Raw genomic sequence first — 16929 nt, 5'->3', positions numbered from 1 at the left:
ATTGCCACTGAATGTCAAGGGGAGATGGTTAACTTCTCTCTTGTTGGAGATGTTCTTTGCCTGGCAATTGTATGGTGTGAATGTTACTTGCTACTTATCAGCCCAAGCCTGAAAGTTATCCCGGCCTTGATACATGCAGGCATAGACTTTTTCATGACTTGAGGTGTTGTGAATGGAACTGAACACTGCAATCAGCAACTTACCTTCCCACTTTTGACCTTATGATGAAGGGATGATCATTGATGAAGTAGCTGAAAATGGTAGGGCCTCGGATACTGCCCTGAGGAACTCCTGCAGTGATGTCCTGGTACTGAGATGATTGACCTCCAATAACCACAACCTAGGTATGACTCCAGCCAGTGGAGAGTTTTCCCTTTGATTCCCATTGACTTCAACTTTACTAGGGGCTCCTTGATGCCACACTCAGTCAAATGCTTCCTCCTGTCCCAGAATTCAGGGCACCATTCTACACATGCATGTACCAATGTGTTTTGTACACAATAACAGAGTGGCTCCCACAGTTCAGTCTTAAATACCTACAGAATAGCTATTCTCCCACTCAGTCATATACTAATATGAATGGGGCTGGGTGGTACAGTGAGTTGGTCAGAATCTTTTCACCTCTTGGTACCTATGTTCAAATCTAGTCCAGAGTCTGCTGCCTGCAGATTAAAATGAAATCATGACATTCCAATCCATTCCTCGTGGGGCCTTGCCTCACAGCATAAACCTCCCCCTAGATAATAACAGAAGAGAAAGCTGAGGATGCGACAAAAACATTGGGTCCATAATAGCTCATTGCTTTCTTAAACTCAGATGGAATGAAAGACATTCCATTAACTATGCTAAAAACAAACACTCTCTTTGATTTTTGCATTATGAAATCTTTTGTTTTTTAATCTCTCCTGCCCTCCACCCTATCACTGACCTTTTCTTTTGTTCTCCCTGCCACATGCCCCCTCCACCGGCTTAAAACCTATTGCTTTTCTTTCTTTCTTCAGTTCTGATGACAGGTCATCTCGCCCTGAAGCATTGACCCTGTTTCTCTCCACAGTTGCTGCCTGACCTGCTGAGTATTTCCAGCATTTTTTGTTTGTATTTCAGAACCCCAGCATCTGCAGCAATTTGCATTTCCATTAAGGATTCTGTTTATTGAAAGACACAAGACCCCAGCAAATAACTTGAATATTTCTTATTTCTTCCTTTTCAGAGGAGCCAGACAATGGAACTAAAAGAGCACTTGTCAACAGCTCGCAAAACAAAGAGGAACAAGGTGGCTGCGTACACCAGGATACAACACTTACTCAGCAGGTCATCAAACTGGAATACATATACACAAGACCACCCCAGTGGTCCCAGTCTTTACCAACCATCTATGTCATAACACCAACCTATACTAGACCAGTTCAGAAAGCAGAACTGACCAGGCTAGCTAACACTTTCCTCCACATACAGAACCTGCATTGGATTGTGGTTGAGGACTCTCCTCGGAGGACCGGCTTAGTAGCACTGCTGCTAGAAAAGAGTGGATTGAACTTCACCCACTTGAACGTACAAAGCCCAAAAAGCGTGAAGCTAGGCCTCAGTAAATCATCTTCTCGCACTCCTAGGGGGACTTTGCAACGAAACTTGGGTCTGCGCTGGCTGAGAGACAGATTGAGCCCTAATGACTCATCAGAGGGCGTGGTTTACTTTGCTGATGATGACAACACTTACAGTTTGGAACTCTTTGAGGAGGTGCTTCCTTTTTACCTAAGACAATCTTTGTATCAAAGCTGAGGTTTTTAAGTTTTATGTTCTGGAGTGACTGTTGATTTATAGCCTTTGTTCATCACAGTCACTGTATTTTGTATTAGACATAATGAACGTCTAACAAGTACGGGTAGCTTATTCCTATTAGTAAGGCTAGTCATGCAAATTTGTTATTTTAACCATTTATTTATTTTTTTAAAAACTACTAGTGTTAATTGAACAATAAGGAAGGGACAGGTAAGTAGTTATAGGCTGCAGTGTTGAGTTCCTGAATAGAAAGTTGAATTTAAGTCCTTGACTTTGCTAACATTTGGGTCTCTTGAGTGAGAGTTTCATCAATGTTAGCTTATGGTTATGGAGAGGAATTCCATTGCATGCTATAAAGTTTAGCTCTGGAAGAGTGAATATTAAACATGACTTTGGAGTTATGTTTGGATTCAAACATCCATCCTAATTATCATTACTAATGAAGCTGGAATGAATCCAGAGGGCTAATTTCAGGAGAAAATAATGCAAATATAATTTGATTGTTTTGATGCTAATTATTGGAAGTGACAGTGAAAGTCAGAGTCGCGTCATGTTTGGACAGAATTCACTATCAGAAATCAGTATTTATAGGGACAAATTAACACCTCTCAATAAGTGTAGATTCAGCAGCTTTTATTGAAATAAGAAATAACAATTTAGAGATGAAAAGGTGATGAATAGAGATGAATAGGCTAGGTGATACGGGGCAAACCAAACAATCTTTGAATAGTTGTAAGACTTAAAATAGTCAAGAAGGGGATAAGCAGCCACAAGCATCAGAGACAGATGTACTGTCAGCCCTGGGTTGCTAAGTTAACAGACTTGCTAAGGAGATTCAAATTATAGTTTGTTTTTAATTTTACAATTTCAAGCAGCAAAATCTTATCAACTCTAATAAAACAGACAGCTTGGATAAAGCACCCATTGCAAAGTGTAGATAATTCATCCTCTTATTTATATTTTTCAGATGCGATTTACAAAAAAGGTTTCAGTATGGCCTGTGGCTTTCGTTGGTGGACTGCTATTTGAGTCTCCCAAAGTGAACACTGCAGGAAAAGTCGTCGGGTGGAAAACTGTCTTTGACCCAAATAGACCTTTTGCTATTGATATGGCAGGGTTTGCCATTAATGTTAAGCTAATACTGATGAAATCTTCAGCCAACTTCCAGCTGTATGGAGTCAAGGGAGGATACCAGGAGACCAGCTTGTTGCGGGAACTTGTAACTTTAACAGAGCTGGAGCCGAAAGCTTCAAATTGCACTAAAGTAGAGTAACGTTGCAGTTGGGATTTAATTAACACAGAGTTTATTCTTTCTCAACCAAACCTGAGGGGCGTGTATCACTCTATAAACTAGAATCAACATATTGTACACGGAAACTCAGTCAGAGTAAAGAGCATTACTGCCCACTTGCACTGCAGGTTTTGAGTCAATGTGTAAAGTAAACTTATGGGAAAACACAGAAGTGAAGTGTGTGATGGATGTTTACCTCCCATTGCACCAGGAATAGCATTAGCGGTATGAATGGTGTGTTTAGTAGTCAAAAACAATGTGCTACCTCTTTGAGCTTTGCTTTCCATTATTGAAAGCATTCCTCACATGGAACCCCAAGTGTGTTCTACTGTTAGCTTTCTGTCATTATGCTGGTCTATGCCAATTTGCCTTTATAAGAAGAGTTTCACTTTTCTGCAGTGGTTTAATAGCCATTAACTGATGTATACAATAACCAGCAGGTAAGACAGTAGCTGAAAGGTTGATTCTAGCTGTTTTAGGCATGGCCCTCAACAAATTTCAACCCAGCCCTTATCAGGCACATTATGGCAAAGTGTCATGCACCATGATTGCATGGCATAGCCTTATAGCTGCAGACCTTCCTCATCTCCTCAAAGAGCTTGGCAATGCAGAGAGAGATGGTGGTGCAATGGTAATGTCACTGGACTAGTAATCCAGAGGGCCAGGCTAATGTTGTGGGTATGCAGGTTCAAGTATTACTGTGGCAACTGCTGGAATTCAAACTTAATTAATGAATAAAGTCAATTGATATAATATACCTGGAATTGAAAGTCACTCCCAGTGAAGTTGACCATGAAACTATCATCAATTGTTGCAAAAACCCATTGTAGTATACTAATATCCTGAATGAAATCTATCCTTATCTGGCCTCCGACTCTAGATCCATAGCAATGTGGTTGACTCTTAAATGCCCTCTGAAATGACATAGCCAACCACCCAATTGTACCAAGCCGCTGCAGAAAAGTCAAAAAGGGATAAAACTGGATGGACCACCCAGCATCAAGCTAAACACTGGAAATGACAATGGTGCACCCAGCCCCGCAAAGTCCTCCCTCCTAACTTTTGAGGGCTTGTGCCAAAATTGGGAGAGCTGTCCCACAGACAAGTCAAGAGATAGCCTCAGGCTATCATATTCACAGAATCATATCTTACAGCCAATGTCCTAGACTCCTCCATCACCACATGTGCTGGTAGGACAGGACATATCCAGCAGAGGTGATGGCACAGTGGTATACAGTTGGGAGAAAGTTGCTCTGGACATCTCCTCAATGTTGACTTTGGACCTCCATGAAGTCTCATGGCATCGGGTCAAACCACCTACCGCCCTCCCTCAGCTTGATGAATCAGTACTCCTCTATGTTGAACACCACTTGAAAGAAGCATTGAGGGTGACAAGGGAACAGCATGTACTCTGGGTGGGGGACTTCAATGCCATCACAAAGATTGGCTTGGTAACCACACTATTGACCAAGCTAGCCGAGTCCTGAAGGACATATTTGCCAGACTGGGCCTATGGGAGGTGGTGAGAGAACCAATAAGAGAATAAAACCATCCAGACCTTGTCCTCATGCATTTATATGTCGGAAATACATGTGTCCATAACAGATTTGGTAGGAGGGACCACTGCACTGTTCTTGAGGAGATGAAGTCCTGTCTTCACACTGAAGATACCATTCAATGTGTTGTGTGCACTACCACCGTGGTGGATGGGATAGATACAGCATAGATCTAGCAACTCAAAATTCAGCATCCATGTGGTGTTGTGGCCATCAGTAGCAGCAGAATTGTATGCAACCACAAATGGTAACCTTATGATGTAGTTGCACAGTGACCAAGGCTGGGATCTGAATATTCAAGGATATTTGATATTTCAGATGGACAGGAAGAAAGGGAAAGGGTTGGGTAGTTCTGTTAATAAAGGTTGAGATCAGTACAGTAGTGAGAAATGATCTTGGTTCGGAAAATCAAAGTGTACAACCTGTTTGCATGGATGTATTAAATAACAAAGAAAGAAGACCCCTGAACAGTAGCTACACTAAGACAGAGTATAAATCATTAGATAATATGGGTTTGTAAGAAAGGTACTGCAACAATCATGGGCAATTTTAATCTTCATAAATATTTTCCAAATAAAAATTGGCAAAGATAGCTGGATGATGAGTTCATAGAGTATATGCGGGACGATGAATTCATGGGCTGTATTTTGGATAGTTTCCGAGAGCAATATGGTTTGAAACAAATCAGGGAGCAATCTACTTTACACCTCTGTATTGAGGCAAGATTACTTATGACCTCATAGTAATGGATCCTCTAGGCAAGTGTGATCATAACATGATATAATTTCACTTGCAGTTTGAAGGTGAGAAATATGGGTGTAAAATTAGTGTCTTAAAATTAAAAGAAGGCAATTATAAAGATATGAAGATAGAGTTGACTAAAATGGGGTGGGAAAATAGGTTAAAAGGTAAGATGGTAGAAAGTAGTGACAGACATATAAGAAGATAATTCATAACAGTCAGCAAAGCTGTGTTCCATTGAGAGAGAAAAGCTCTATGAGAAGGATACACTATCTGTGCCTAACGAAAGAAGGTAAAAATGGTATCAAATTGAAAGAAAAGGCATGCAATGCTACAAAGATTTGTAGTAAGCTAGAAGACTGGGAAAGTTTTAGAAACCAGCAAAGAATGGCTCAAACAATAAAGAGTGACAATAAAGCAATTAAAAAAATATAAAAACAGGCACTAAAATCTTCTGCAAGTATATAAAAAGGAAAAGTGTAGCTAAAGGGAGCATTGGTTTCTTAGAGGATGAGACTGGGGAATTAAGAATGGGAAACAAGGAAATGGCAGAGACTTTACACAAGTATTTTGTATCTGTCTTCACAGCAGAAGACATAAAAAGCATCCCAAGAATAGTAGAAAGATCAAGAGGCAAAAGGGACAGAGAAACTTATAACGATAATGATAACCAGAGCAAAGGTACTGGGTAAACTAATGGGACTAAAGGCTGACAAGTCCCCCTGGACATGATGGCCTTCAACCTAGGGTCCCAAAAGAAGTGGTGCTGAGATAGTGGATGTATTTGGTGGTAATCTTCCAAATTTCCATAGATTTTGGAAAGGTTCCAGCAGATTGGAAAACCACAAATGTAAACCTTCTATTCAAGAAAAGGGAGAGTCACAAAGCAAGAAAATATGGGCAAGTTAGACTAACATGTGTTATTGGGAAAATGCTAGAATCTATTATTAAGGAGATAATAGGACAATTAAAAGATCATAATACAATGAGGTAGAGTCAACATGGTTCTGTGAAAGAGAAATCATGTTTGATAAATCTATTAGAGTTCTTTGAGGATGTAACAAGCAAGGTGGATGAAGGAGTGCCAGTAGATGTAGTGTTATTGGATTTCCAAAAGGCATTCAGTAAGTTGCCACATAAGAGGTTACTAAAGAAGAGTTCACGGTGTTGGGGGTGATATATTAGCATGGATAGATGATTGGTTAACTAACAGGAAACAGAGATTATGCATAAATGGGTCTTTTACAGATTGGCAAACTGTAACTAGTGGAGTGCCACAGGGATCAATGGTGGGGCATCAACTATTTATGATCCATATAACTGTCTGGGAGGAAGGGACTGGCTATATTGTAGCCAAATTTGCTAATGATACAAAGATAGATAGGAAAGCAAGTTATGCATAGGATATAAAGGACTGGATTTTATGTGCCATCCCACTGAAAACACACCAATGGATGCCAATCCCGCCCCTTCTTGCCCACGCATGAGCTCACCCCTGTAACATGGGAGGTGAGTGGGCACCGAAATTGGCAGCCTGCCCACCATATTGAAACAAATAATCAAGGGTCAGTTGAGCTTGTTGACAAGCCAATTGACCTCAATAATACACGGCCTACGCATAACACGTTTAGTGTGGGCATTCAAGAAGAAGTGGGCAGGCAATTTTTTTTAAACTTGGTAAAAGAGCAGGAAAGAGGGGAGGGGTACTGTCTGGGGGGGCGGGGTGCGGTGCAGGGATGGTGGTGTGGCCTTTGTGCATTCCCCCTTCCCCCTTTCTTCCTAACAGCCTACTCACCTAAACCCACCACCCCCTCACCCGCCCCGTACCTAAACTGCCCAAGCACTCTCTGCCATATTCCCAGGACTTAGCTTGCTCCAGGGTCCATTGTGCCTTCTTCTTGGGCCTGCTTACAGTCCCAGCAATGCCCACAAATACGCACTTGGCACTGCCGGGACTGTTGGAGCTGCTGGCCAATTGGATTGGCCAGCAGCTCCCGAGAGGAGTGAAGGGCGGAAATCCCACTGGAAGGCTAGTTAGCCCACCCGCAGCGCATTATGGCTGTGGGGCAAGCTCGCATGAAGCAAGTTGGCTCCCCTCCGACTTTGCTTCTATTAGCGGGGGGTGGTTAGCGAGTCTGCAAAGGACAATAGATAGGTTACGTGACTGGGCAAAAAATTAGCAGATGGAGTGTAAAGTGGGAAAATGTGAGGTTGTCCACTTTGGCAGGAAGAATGGAAAAATAGAATATTATTTAAATGGAGAGAGACTGCAGAATGCTGCCGCACAGAGGGATCTGGGTGTCCTTGTGCATGAATCCCAAAAAGTTAGCGTGCAGGTACAACAAGTAATTAGGGAGGCAAATGGAATGTTGGCCTTTTATACAAGAGGGATGGAATATAAAAGTAGGGAATTCATGCTGTAACTGTACAGGAGTATGGTGAGACTGTACCTGGAGCATAGTGTACAGTTTTCGTATCCTTACATAAGAAGGAAAATACTTACCTTGGAAGCAGTTCAAAGAAAGTTCACTAGGCTGATTCCTGGGATGAAGAGGTTGTCTTACGAGGAAATGTTGAGTAGGTTGGGCCTATAATCATTGGAGTTTAGAAGAATAAGAGGTGGTCTTATTGAAACATAAAAGATTCTGTGGGGGCTTGACAGGGTAGATGCTGAAAGGATGTTACCCTTCATGGGGGAGACTAGAACAAGGTGGCACAGTTTAAAAATATGTGGTCTCCCATTTCATACAGAGATGAGGAGGAATTTCTTCTCTTAGATGGTTTTGGAATTCTTTAGTCTTTGGAATTCTCTTCGACAGAGAGCAATGGTGCTGGTTTAGACACACTTTTGATCAACAAGGGAGTCAAGGGTTATAACAGGTAGGGAGGAAAGTGGAGTTGAGGCCACATTCAGATCAAACATGATCTTATTGAATGTTGCAGCAGACTCAAGGGGCCAGATGACCTACTCCTGCTTCTATTTCTTATGATCTTATCATTTTATGATTATCATCAAGCCAAGGGATCCACCCTGATTCAATGAAGAGTGCAGGAGGGCATGCCAGGAGCAGCATCAAGCATACCTAAAAATGAGGTGTCAGCCTGGTGAAGTTACAACGCAGGACTACATGCATGCCAAATAGCAGAAACCACATGTGATAGACAGAGTTTAGCAACCCCACAAACAACGGATAACATCTAAGCTCTGCAGTCCTGCCACATCCAGTCATGAATGGTGGTGGACAATTAAACAACTCACGAGAGGAGGACACCCCACAAATATCTCCATCCTTAATGATGAAGGAGCACAGCACATCAGTGCCATCTTCAACCTCTGGCCTCCTCTGGAGGTCCCCAGCATCACAGATGCCAGTCTTCAGCCAATTCAATTCACTCCACCTGTTATCAAGAAATGATTGAAGGCACTAGATACTGCAAAATCTATGTAAACATCCTGGCAGTAGACCTGAAGACTTGTGCTTCAGAACTATCCGCTCCTTAGCCAAGTTGTTCCAGTACCATTTCAACACTGGCATCTACTTGACAATGTGAAAAGTTGCCCAGGTATATTCTGTTGACAAAAGGCAGAACAAATCCAACCTGGCCAAATACCGCCCATTCTGTCTACTCTCAATCGTCAGCAAAGTGATAGAAGGTGTCATTGACGGTAAATAAACGGTACTTAGCAATAACCTGCTCACTGACACTCAGTTCGGGTTCCACATGGGCCATTCAGTTCCTGACCTCATTACAGCCTTGGTTCAAACATGGACAAAAGAGCTAAACTCAAAAGCTGAGTTGAGAGTGTCTGCCCTTGACATCAAGGCAGCATTTGACTGAGTGTGGCATCAAGGAGTCCTAACAAAATTAAAGTCAACGGGAATCAGGGGGAAAATCCTCCACTGGTTGGAGTCATACCTAGCACAAAGGAAGATGGTTGTGGATATTGGAGGTCAATCATCCTAATTCCAGGACATCGCTGCAGGAGTTCCTCAGGGTAGTGTCCTAAGTCCAACCATTCAGCTGCCTCTCACCATCATAAGATCAGAAATCAGGATGTTTGCTGATGACAATGTTCAGTACCATTCGCAACTTCTCACATACTAACAGACAATATCCAGGTTTGGGCTGATAAGTTGCAAATAATATGTTACACAAGTGCCAGGCAATGACCATCTCCAACAAGAGAGAACCTAAACATCGTCCTTTGACATTCAATGGCATTACCATTGCTGAATGCCCCACCAGCAACATCCTGGGGGGTTACTATTGACCAGAAACTGAACTGGACCAGCCATATAACACTGTGGCTATAAGAGCAGGTCAGAGGCTAGGAATCCTGTGGCAAGTAACTCACCTCCTATCTCCCCAAAGTTTGTCCGCCCATCTACAAGGCACAAGTCAGGAGTGTGATGGAATACTCTCCACTTGCTTAGCTCCAACAACACTCAATAAGCTTGAAAATATCCAGGGCAAAGCAGCACACTTGATCGGCATCCCATCCACTATCTTAAAAATTCACTACCTCCACCACTGATACACAGTGGCAGAAGTGTTTACCTTCTACAAGATGCACTGCAGCAACTCACTAAGCCTCCTTCAACGGCTCCTTCCCAGTCCACGACTTCTACTACCTTGAAGGACAAGGGCAGCAGATGCATGGGAACACCACCACTTGCAAGTTCCCTCCTTACTAATAATATCTCATGAAAGAATTTAAAAAATCTGCAGCGTTTCTATGAATTGTAGGCACACTCAAGGAAGTGATCATTTAACATGTATTAGCTTAAGGCTGGGGTCAGCTAGCATCTGCACATGGAAGCATTCAAAATTTATTTGATTTCATTGTTTAAGTATTGGATGATGTCTGAATAGCAGCATAAGTCCAATCACTAATTCAATTAACTCCACAAAACAATGCAATTTGCTAGCGACTAAGCTGCCTTTGGCTTTGCTGCTGCTGCCTGCCAAATTTAATGACTCATATGAAGCATAAAAGCCAGCATAGACCAGTTGGGCTGAATGGACTGTTTCTGTGCTGTAGATTCTATGTAATTTCAAATAATGTACCATCCCATTGATGCAGTGTTGGGCATACATCAATTCCCTGCTGAAAGATTCCGTGAATCAAATAGTAACTTACCCTTATGATATTTCCTCTTAGAGGCTGGAAGTAGCCTACTCATTGATTAGATTGAGAACTGTAACTGAACGTGCTATAGGAAGGACAGTGATGTCTAAAGACTGTTCCTACAAGTGGTCGTTCAGGAAGTGGCACAGATTCAGTATCCACCTACCTGAACGATTGTAGCCTTTGCACACACTGCTGCTTTTAGTCGTGCGATGAATGTGTGCTATTTTGAGTATAACAGTCATGGATAAGCATGCTTTTTCTTAAACTGGGAGTACAGTTGGGAGAAACAGTCGTTATCCTTCTAAATTTTTCTTCTAAAAATCTAATGAGAACATTATGACATGAAGGGAATATATATTTCAAATCTGGTCTACAAACCTGCAACAAATCAATCTCCATTAAAAATCAGGCCATATACGTGATTTACAAGTTGCACTTTTAACATTGTTCACTTCTAGGCTGCAACTTTCTGGGCACATTGGCAAAGGGTTGGGCAGCGGGACGGCTGGCAAAATGGCACAGGAAGGCATTGGGGGTGGTGCCTGAGACCGGTGCCTGCCTGCCTGGCCCTGGCACCCCTAAACCCCACTTACCTGACTTGGGAGGCACATGGACATTGATGTAACTCTTTCGAGTACAAACACGTTTCCATCTGTTCCTATTCAGATGAAGTTACATTGTTTCATAGTTTGCCATTGTGAGATTTGAACTCTTGATAATCTTTTAAATCCATTTCCATCTGTTTCAGATGAAGTTACATTGTTTCACAGTTTGCCATTGTGAGATTTGAACTCTTGATAATCTTTTAAATCCATTTCCATCTGTTTCAGATGAAGTTACATTGTTTCATAGTTTTGCCATTGTGAGATTTGAACTCTTGATCTTAGGGTTACAAACCCAGTACCATAACCACTTGGCTATTTAGGCCAAGCTCAAGATGTAACTCTTTTGAGTACAAACCCGTTTCCATCTGTTCCTATTCAGATGAAGTTACATTGTTTGCCCATTGTGAGATTTGAACTCTTGATCTTGGGGTTACAAACCCAGTACCATAACCACTTGGCTATTTAGGCCAAGCTTTTGGGATAAATCAGGCACAGTTCTTGGGGTTACAAGCCCAGTGCCATAACCACTTGGCTATTTAGGTCAAGCTGGGGAGGAAGAGTAACTCTTTGAGTACAAACCCGTTTCCATCTGTTTCAGATGAAGTTACATTGTTTCATATTTTGCCATTGTGAGATTTGAACTCTTGATCTTGGGGTTACAAACCCAGTACCATAACCACTTGGCTATTTAGGCCAAGCACTGCACTCGGCGTTAGAAGATGTAGCTCTTTCGAGTACAAACCCATTTCCATCTGTTTCAGATGAAGTTACATTGTTTCATAGTTTGCCATTGTGAGATTTGAACTCTTGATCTTGGGGTTACAAACCCAGTACCATAACCACTTGGCTATTTAGGCCAAGCTCAAGTACAAACATGTTTCCATCTGTTTCAGATGAAGTTACATTATTTCATAGTTTGCCATTGTGAGATTTGAACTCTTGATCTTGGGGTTACAAGCCCAGTTCCATAACCACTTGGCTATTTAGGCCAAGCATGGACATTGATGTACTCTCATCTTTCAGGTGCAGCCCTAACAATGACTCCACCACCAGTGGTGGTGTTGCTGAGGCTGCTGATTTTCCAGCCCTCTGATTGGACTAGCAGGTCTGGGGTGTGGACCATGTTCTTAATAGGCTTAGCAGCCCTAACAGCAGTCACTTAATTGGCTGCTGCCAGCAAAATGTGGCCCTGGGTCCCACCACCTGCTGAAGCAGGCTGCTCTCCTCTCTGGGTTCTGCCAATGGGACCCCTGCCACCTCTGCAGTTTCTTACTCTTGGAGCTAATTGGTTGGGAGGTAGGAAACAGGGAATAAAGGAAATGATCTCTGATTGGTGGGATGTATCGTGGTGTTCCCCAGCAACCTGTACTGGGGCTGTAGCCTTTTATCATGTATGTTAATACTGGGATGAAGAAATAGAGAGTTGTATATCCAAGTTTGCAGATGGCACTAAATTGAGAAGCAGGGCAAGCTCTATAGATGGGAATGGGAAATGCCAAAGGATCATAGACTACGAGACTAGGCAGAACTATGGCTGATAGAATTCAACGCAGTGAATTGTACAGCCATGCACTTTGGATCAGAGACAGACAAAATGAAATATTTCCTTAATGGTCAGGAACTGGGGCTGGGATTTTCCGGCCCTGTCATGGCAAGACCTGCCGCGGGAGATTCGGCAGCCCGGACAAAAGTCCATTGACTGTCGGCGGGACCGGATGATCCTGGTGGTGGGTGAGGCTGGATAATCCCGCCCTCAGAGCATGTGGAGGATGAAAGTGATTTAGGTTTCCAAATCCCCAAATCACTAAAAAAGTCATGCATGGGTACAAAAAGTAATCCAAAATGCTATTGGCCTTTAAAGCAAGGGGACTAGAATGCAAAGGGAAGAAGTTATGCTTCCGTAATGCAAAGCCTTGGTCAGACAACAATACCATGTTCAGTTTTGGCCACCAGTTCGCTGGAAAGATATCTTGGCCATGGAAGGGGTACAGTGCAGGTTCACCAGAATAATACAGGTACAGTCTCTCAAATCCGGTGATCTGAAAATTGGGGATGTCCGAAAACGCGATTTAAAAAAAACGACTTACATGAATTTTAATTATTATTAGGTGAGTAAAATAACTTACCGGCTTTTACAGTTAGTTGCTGTTTGGCGCGGTGGAGTGCCGACTTGCTATCAGCTCTGCATTTCTGTCTTTTCCCATGGCCCAAGTGACCCCACCCGACCCAGTTCGGCCCAAACTATCTGACTCAGATGGTCCAAACCACCTGACCTGAGCCGCACAGCCCAAAATCTGGCCAGATCAGAAATCTGGCACAAACTCCGTCCCAAGGTTGCTGGCTTTGAAACACTGGACGGAAGTTTCTGTTCTCGCTGGTGGCAAGCTTGAAGATGGGAAGGGCATGTAATTAGGTGGGATGGTGGTACCAGAACCTGCCACATTCCCATCTTCGCCTATTGAGGCCCTTAAGTGGCCAATTAATGACCACTGGAGGGTCTCACCCCACCGCCGCTTGTATTAACCTACCTGCAGGTGGGACTGTGGCCATGCAGCATGCTCCGCAGGTAAAATGGTGTGTGTGGCCAGCTTGCCACCTTGGGGGGGCAGGGAGTGGGGTGGGGGGGGCCCTTGATCAAAGGCACTCATTGCCTGATAAAGTCTCGATCAGGAAGGGGGAACCTACTGAGAGCCAAGCCCCTGCCTTGCTTTTGACCCCCCTGCACCCCTCTCCCCACAATCTTCATCCCCCAAGAAGCCTACGACCCCCAACATCACTTACATGTGGCCTGGTTTGCCCTGCAACCCAAGGACCCAAATGCCTATCTTTCTGACAGCAGCAATGGCCTCCCCAGTGGCGCTGCTGGGCACAAGAGCTGTTGGCCTCTAATTAGCCAGCAGCTGTCGCTAGGCAAGATTTGTGCCTTCCGGGTCTTGATTGCAGGGGCAGGCAGGTGGGTGGCCTCAAGGCTGCCTGATTGGCTTGTGGTTTGGCAGGCCCTCCCGAAAAGAGGCAGCATAATCTCTCACCAGGTCTCCGGCCGGCAGGCAAGACCCTCAATGCCTCAACAAGATTTTGTCCACTGTACCTGTAACAGGGTTTGCTTTTTTTTTATTCATTCATGGAATGTGTGTGTTGCTGGCTAAGCCAGAATTTATTGCCCATCCCTAATTGCCTTTGAGAACATGGTGGTGAGTTGCCTTCTTGAAGCGCTGCATTCCATGTGGTGTAGGTGCACCCAAAGTACTGTTAGGGTGGGAGTTCCAGAATTTTGACCCAGCGGCAGTGAAGGAACAGCGATATACTTCCAAGTCAGGATGGTGAGTGGCTTGGAGGGGAATTTCCAGGTGCTGGTGTTCCCTTGTGTCTGTTGCACTTGTCCTTCCAGATGGTTGAGGTCGTGAGTTTGGAAGGTGCTATCAAAGGACACTTGGTGAGTGTCTGCAGTGCATCTTGTAGATGGTATATTGCTGCCACTGTGCGTCAGTGGTGGAGGGAGTAAATGTTTGTGGATGGGGTGTCAATCAAGCGGGCTGCTTTGTCCCGGATGGTGTCAAGCTTCTTGAGTGTTGTTGGAACTGCATTTATCCAGGCAAGTGGAGAATATTCCATCACACTCCTGACTTGTGCCTTGTGAATGGTTCTCAGGCTTTGGGGAGTCAGGAGGTGAGTTACTCACTGCAGGGTTCCTAGCCTCTGTCCTGCTTTTGGAGCATGGCTGGTCCAGTTCAGTTTCTGATCAATTGTAAACTCCAGGATGTTGATAGTGGAGGATTCAGCGATAGTAATGCCAATGAATGTCAAGGGGTGATGGTTAGATTGTCCCTTGTTGGAGATGGTCGTGCCTGGCACGTGTGGCTTGAATGTTACTTGCCACTTGTCAACTCAAGCGCGGATATTACCAGGTCTTGCAGCATTTTGACATGGACTGCTTCACTATCTGAGGAGTCATTTGAATTTTGTACAAACTTCAATGAATATCCCCACTTCAGACCTTATGATGGAAGGAAGGTCATTGATGAAGCAGCTGAAGATGGTTGGGCCTAGGACACTGCCCTGAGGAACTCCTGCAGTGATGTCCTGGAACTGAGATGATTAACCTCCAAAAACTACAACCATCTTCCTTTGTGCTAGATATGACCCCAACTAGCGAAGAGTTTTCCCCCGATTCCTGTTGACTCCAATTTTGTTAGGGCTCCTTGATGCCACGCTTGGTCAAATGTTGCCTTGATGTCAAGGCCAGTCGCTCTCACCTCACCTCTGGCATTCAACTCTTTTGTCCATATTTGAACCAAGGTTGTAATGAGGTGAGGAGCTGAGTGGCCCCAGCGGAACCCAAAGTGAACATCTGTGAGCAGGTTATTGCTAAGCAAGGGCAGCTTCATAGCACTGTTGATGACCCCTTCTATTGCTTTACTGATAATCGAGAATAGACCAATGGGGCAGTAATTGGCCAGGTTGGATTTGTCCTTTTTGAGTACAGGACATACCTGGGCAATTTTCTACATTGCCAGATAGATGCCAGTGTTTTAGCTGTACTGGAACAGCTTGGCTAGGCGCGCCGTAAGTTCTGGAGCACAAGCCTTCAGCACTATTACCGGAATATTGTCAGGGCATAAAGTCTTTTCAATATCCAGTGCCCTCAGCCTTTTCTTGATATCACGTGGAGTGAATCGAATTGGCTGAAGACTGGCATCTGTGATGCTGGGGACCTTTGGAGGAGGCCGAGATGGATCATCCACTCGGCACTCCTGGCTGAAGATTGCTGCAAATACTTTAGCCTTATCTTTTGCACTGCTGTGCTGGGCTCTTCCATCATTGAGAATGGGATATTTGTGGAGCCTCCTCCCCCAGTGTTGTTTAATTGTCCACCACCATTCACAACTGGATGTAGCAAGACTGCAGAGCTTGGATTTGATCCATTGGTATGGAATTGCTCTATCACTTGCTGCTTATCCTGTTTGGCATGCAAGTCATCCTGTGTTGTAACTTCACCAGGTTGACACCTCATTTTTTGGTATGCCTGGTGCTGTTCCTGACATGCCGCCCTCCACTCATTGTATAATTTGGCTTGTATTCTCTTGAGTTTAGAAGGTTGAAGGGTGATCTAATCAAGTAAAGGGATTTGAAGAGTAGACGCAGACTAACTACTACCACTGCTGGGGAATTTCAGAACAAATGGACATAATGTTAAAAACAGAGCGAGGACATTATGGAGTGAAATCAGGAAACACCTTTTCACAGAAAGGGTAATAGAAATTTGGAACTCTCTCCCCAAAATATTGTAGATGCTAGGTCAATTGAAATGTAAAATAATGAGATTGACAACTTTTTGTTCAGTAAAGATAATCAAGGAATATGGTTCATAGCCATTTAAATGGAATTGAGGTATAGATCAAGCAAGATCCAAATAAATGGCGGAACAGGCTTGAAAGACTGAATGTCTTAATCATGGATCTATGTTCCTATATTTTATACAAAATACTGGATGCAAAATTCTGATTACTTGCAAGTAACTTGCAAGTTACAAAAAAGTAAGATTGATAGATACCCTCAAAGCATCATCAAATCAGATATAAACCAAAGGAATTTAATACCAAAATTTCATTCCAAAATCCTGGAACTCCCTTCCTAACAGCACTGTAGGTGTAGCTACGCCACATGGACTCCAGCGGTTCAAGAAGGCGGCTCACCATCACTTTCTCAAGGACTGCTAGGGATGGGCAACAAATGCTGGCCTAGCCTATAAAAAGACATTAAGGACAACTGCTGTACACAGCTTTAAATATAACAATACCCCATTGTATTTTTCCCAGCCATTCT

The 16929-nt window shown here is 43.5% G+C and overlaps 1 protein-coding gene across 5 annotated transcripts in view; it reads left to right on the top strand.

The window, feature by feature from the left end:
• LOC121290309 (galactosylgalactosylxylosylprotein 3-beta-glucuronosyltransferase 1-like) overlaps positions 1-16929 on the top strand; it is a 166080-nt gene that overhangs the window by 123876 nt on the left and 25275 nt on the right. For all 5 annotated transcript variants that reach the window (XM_041210621.1, XM_041210622.1, XM_041210624.1 and 2 more), the window contains 2 exons: positions 1211-1737; positions 2747-3043. In XM_041210621.1, the coding sequence (XP_041066555.1) occupies positions 1211-1737; positions 2747-3043 (824 nt within the window). The remainder of the gene's footprint in view (positions 1-1210; positions 1738-2746; positions 3044-16929) is intronic.

This window comes from Carcharodon carcharias, chromosome 18 (assembly GCF_017639515.1).
Source record: "Carcharodon carcharias isolate sCarCar2 chromosome 18, sCarCar2.pri, whole genome shotgun sequence".
NCBI lineage: Eukaryota > Metazoa > Chordata > Chondrichthyes > Lamniformes > Lamnidae > Carcharodon > Carcharodon carcharias.
Note: the sequence above shows the minus strand (reverse complement) of the source record. Positions and strands in the feature narration are given on the sequence as shown.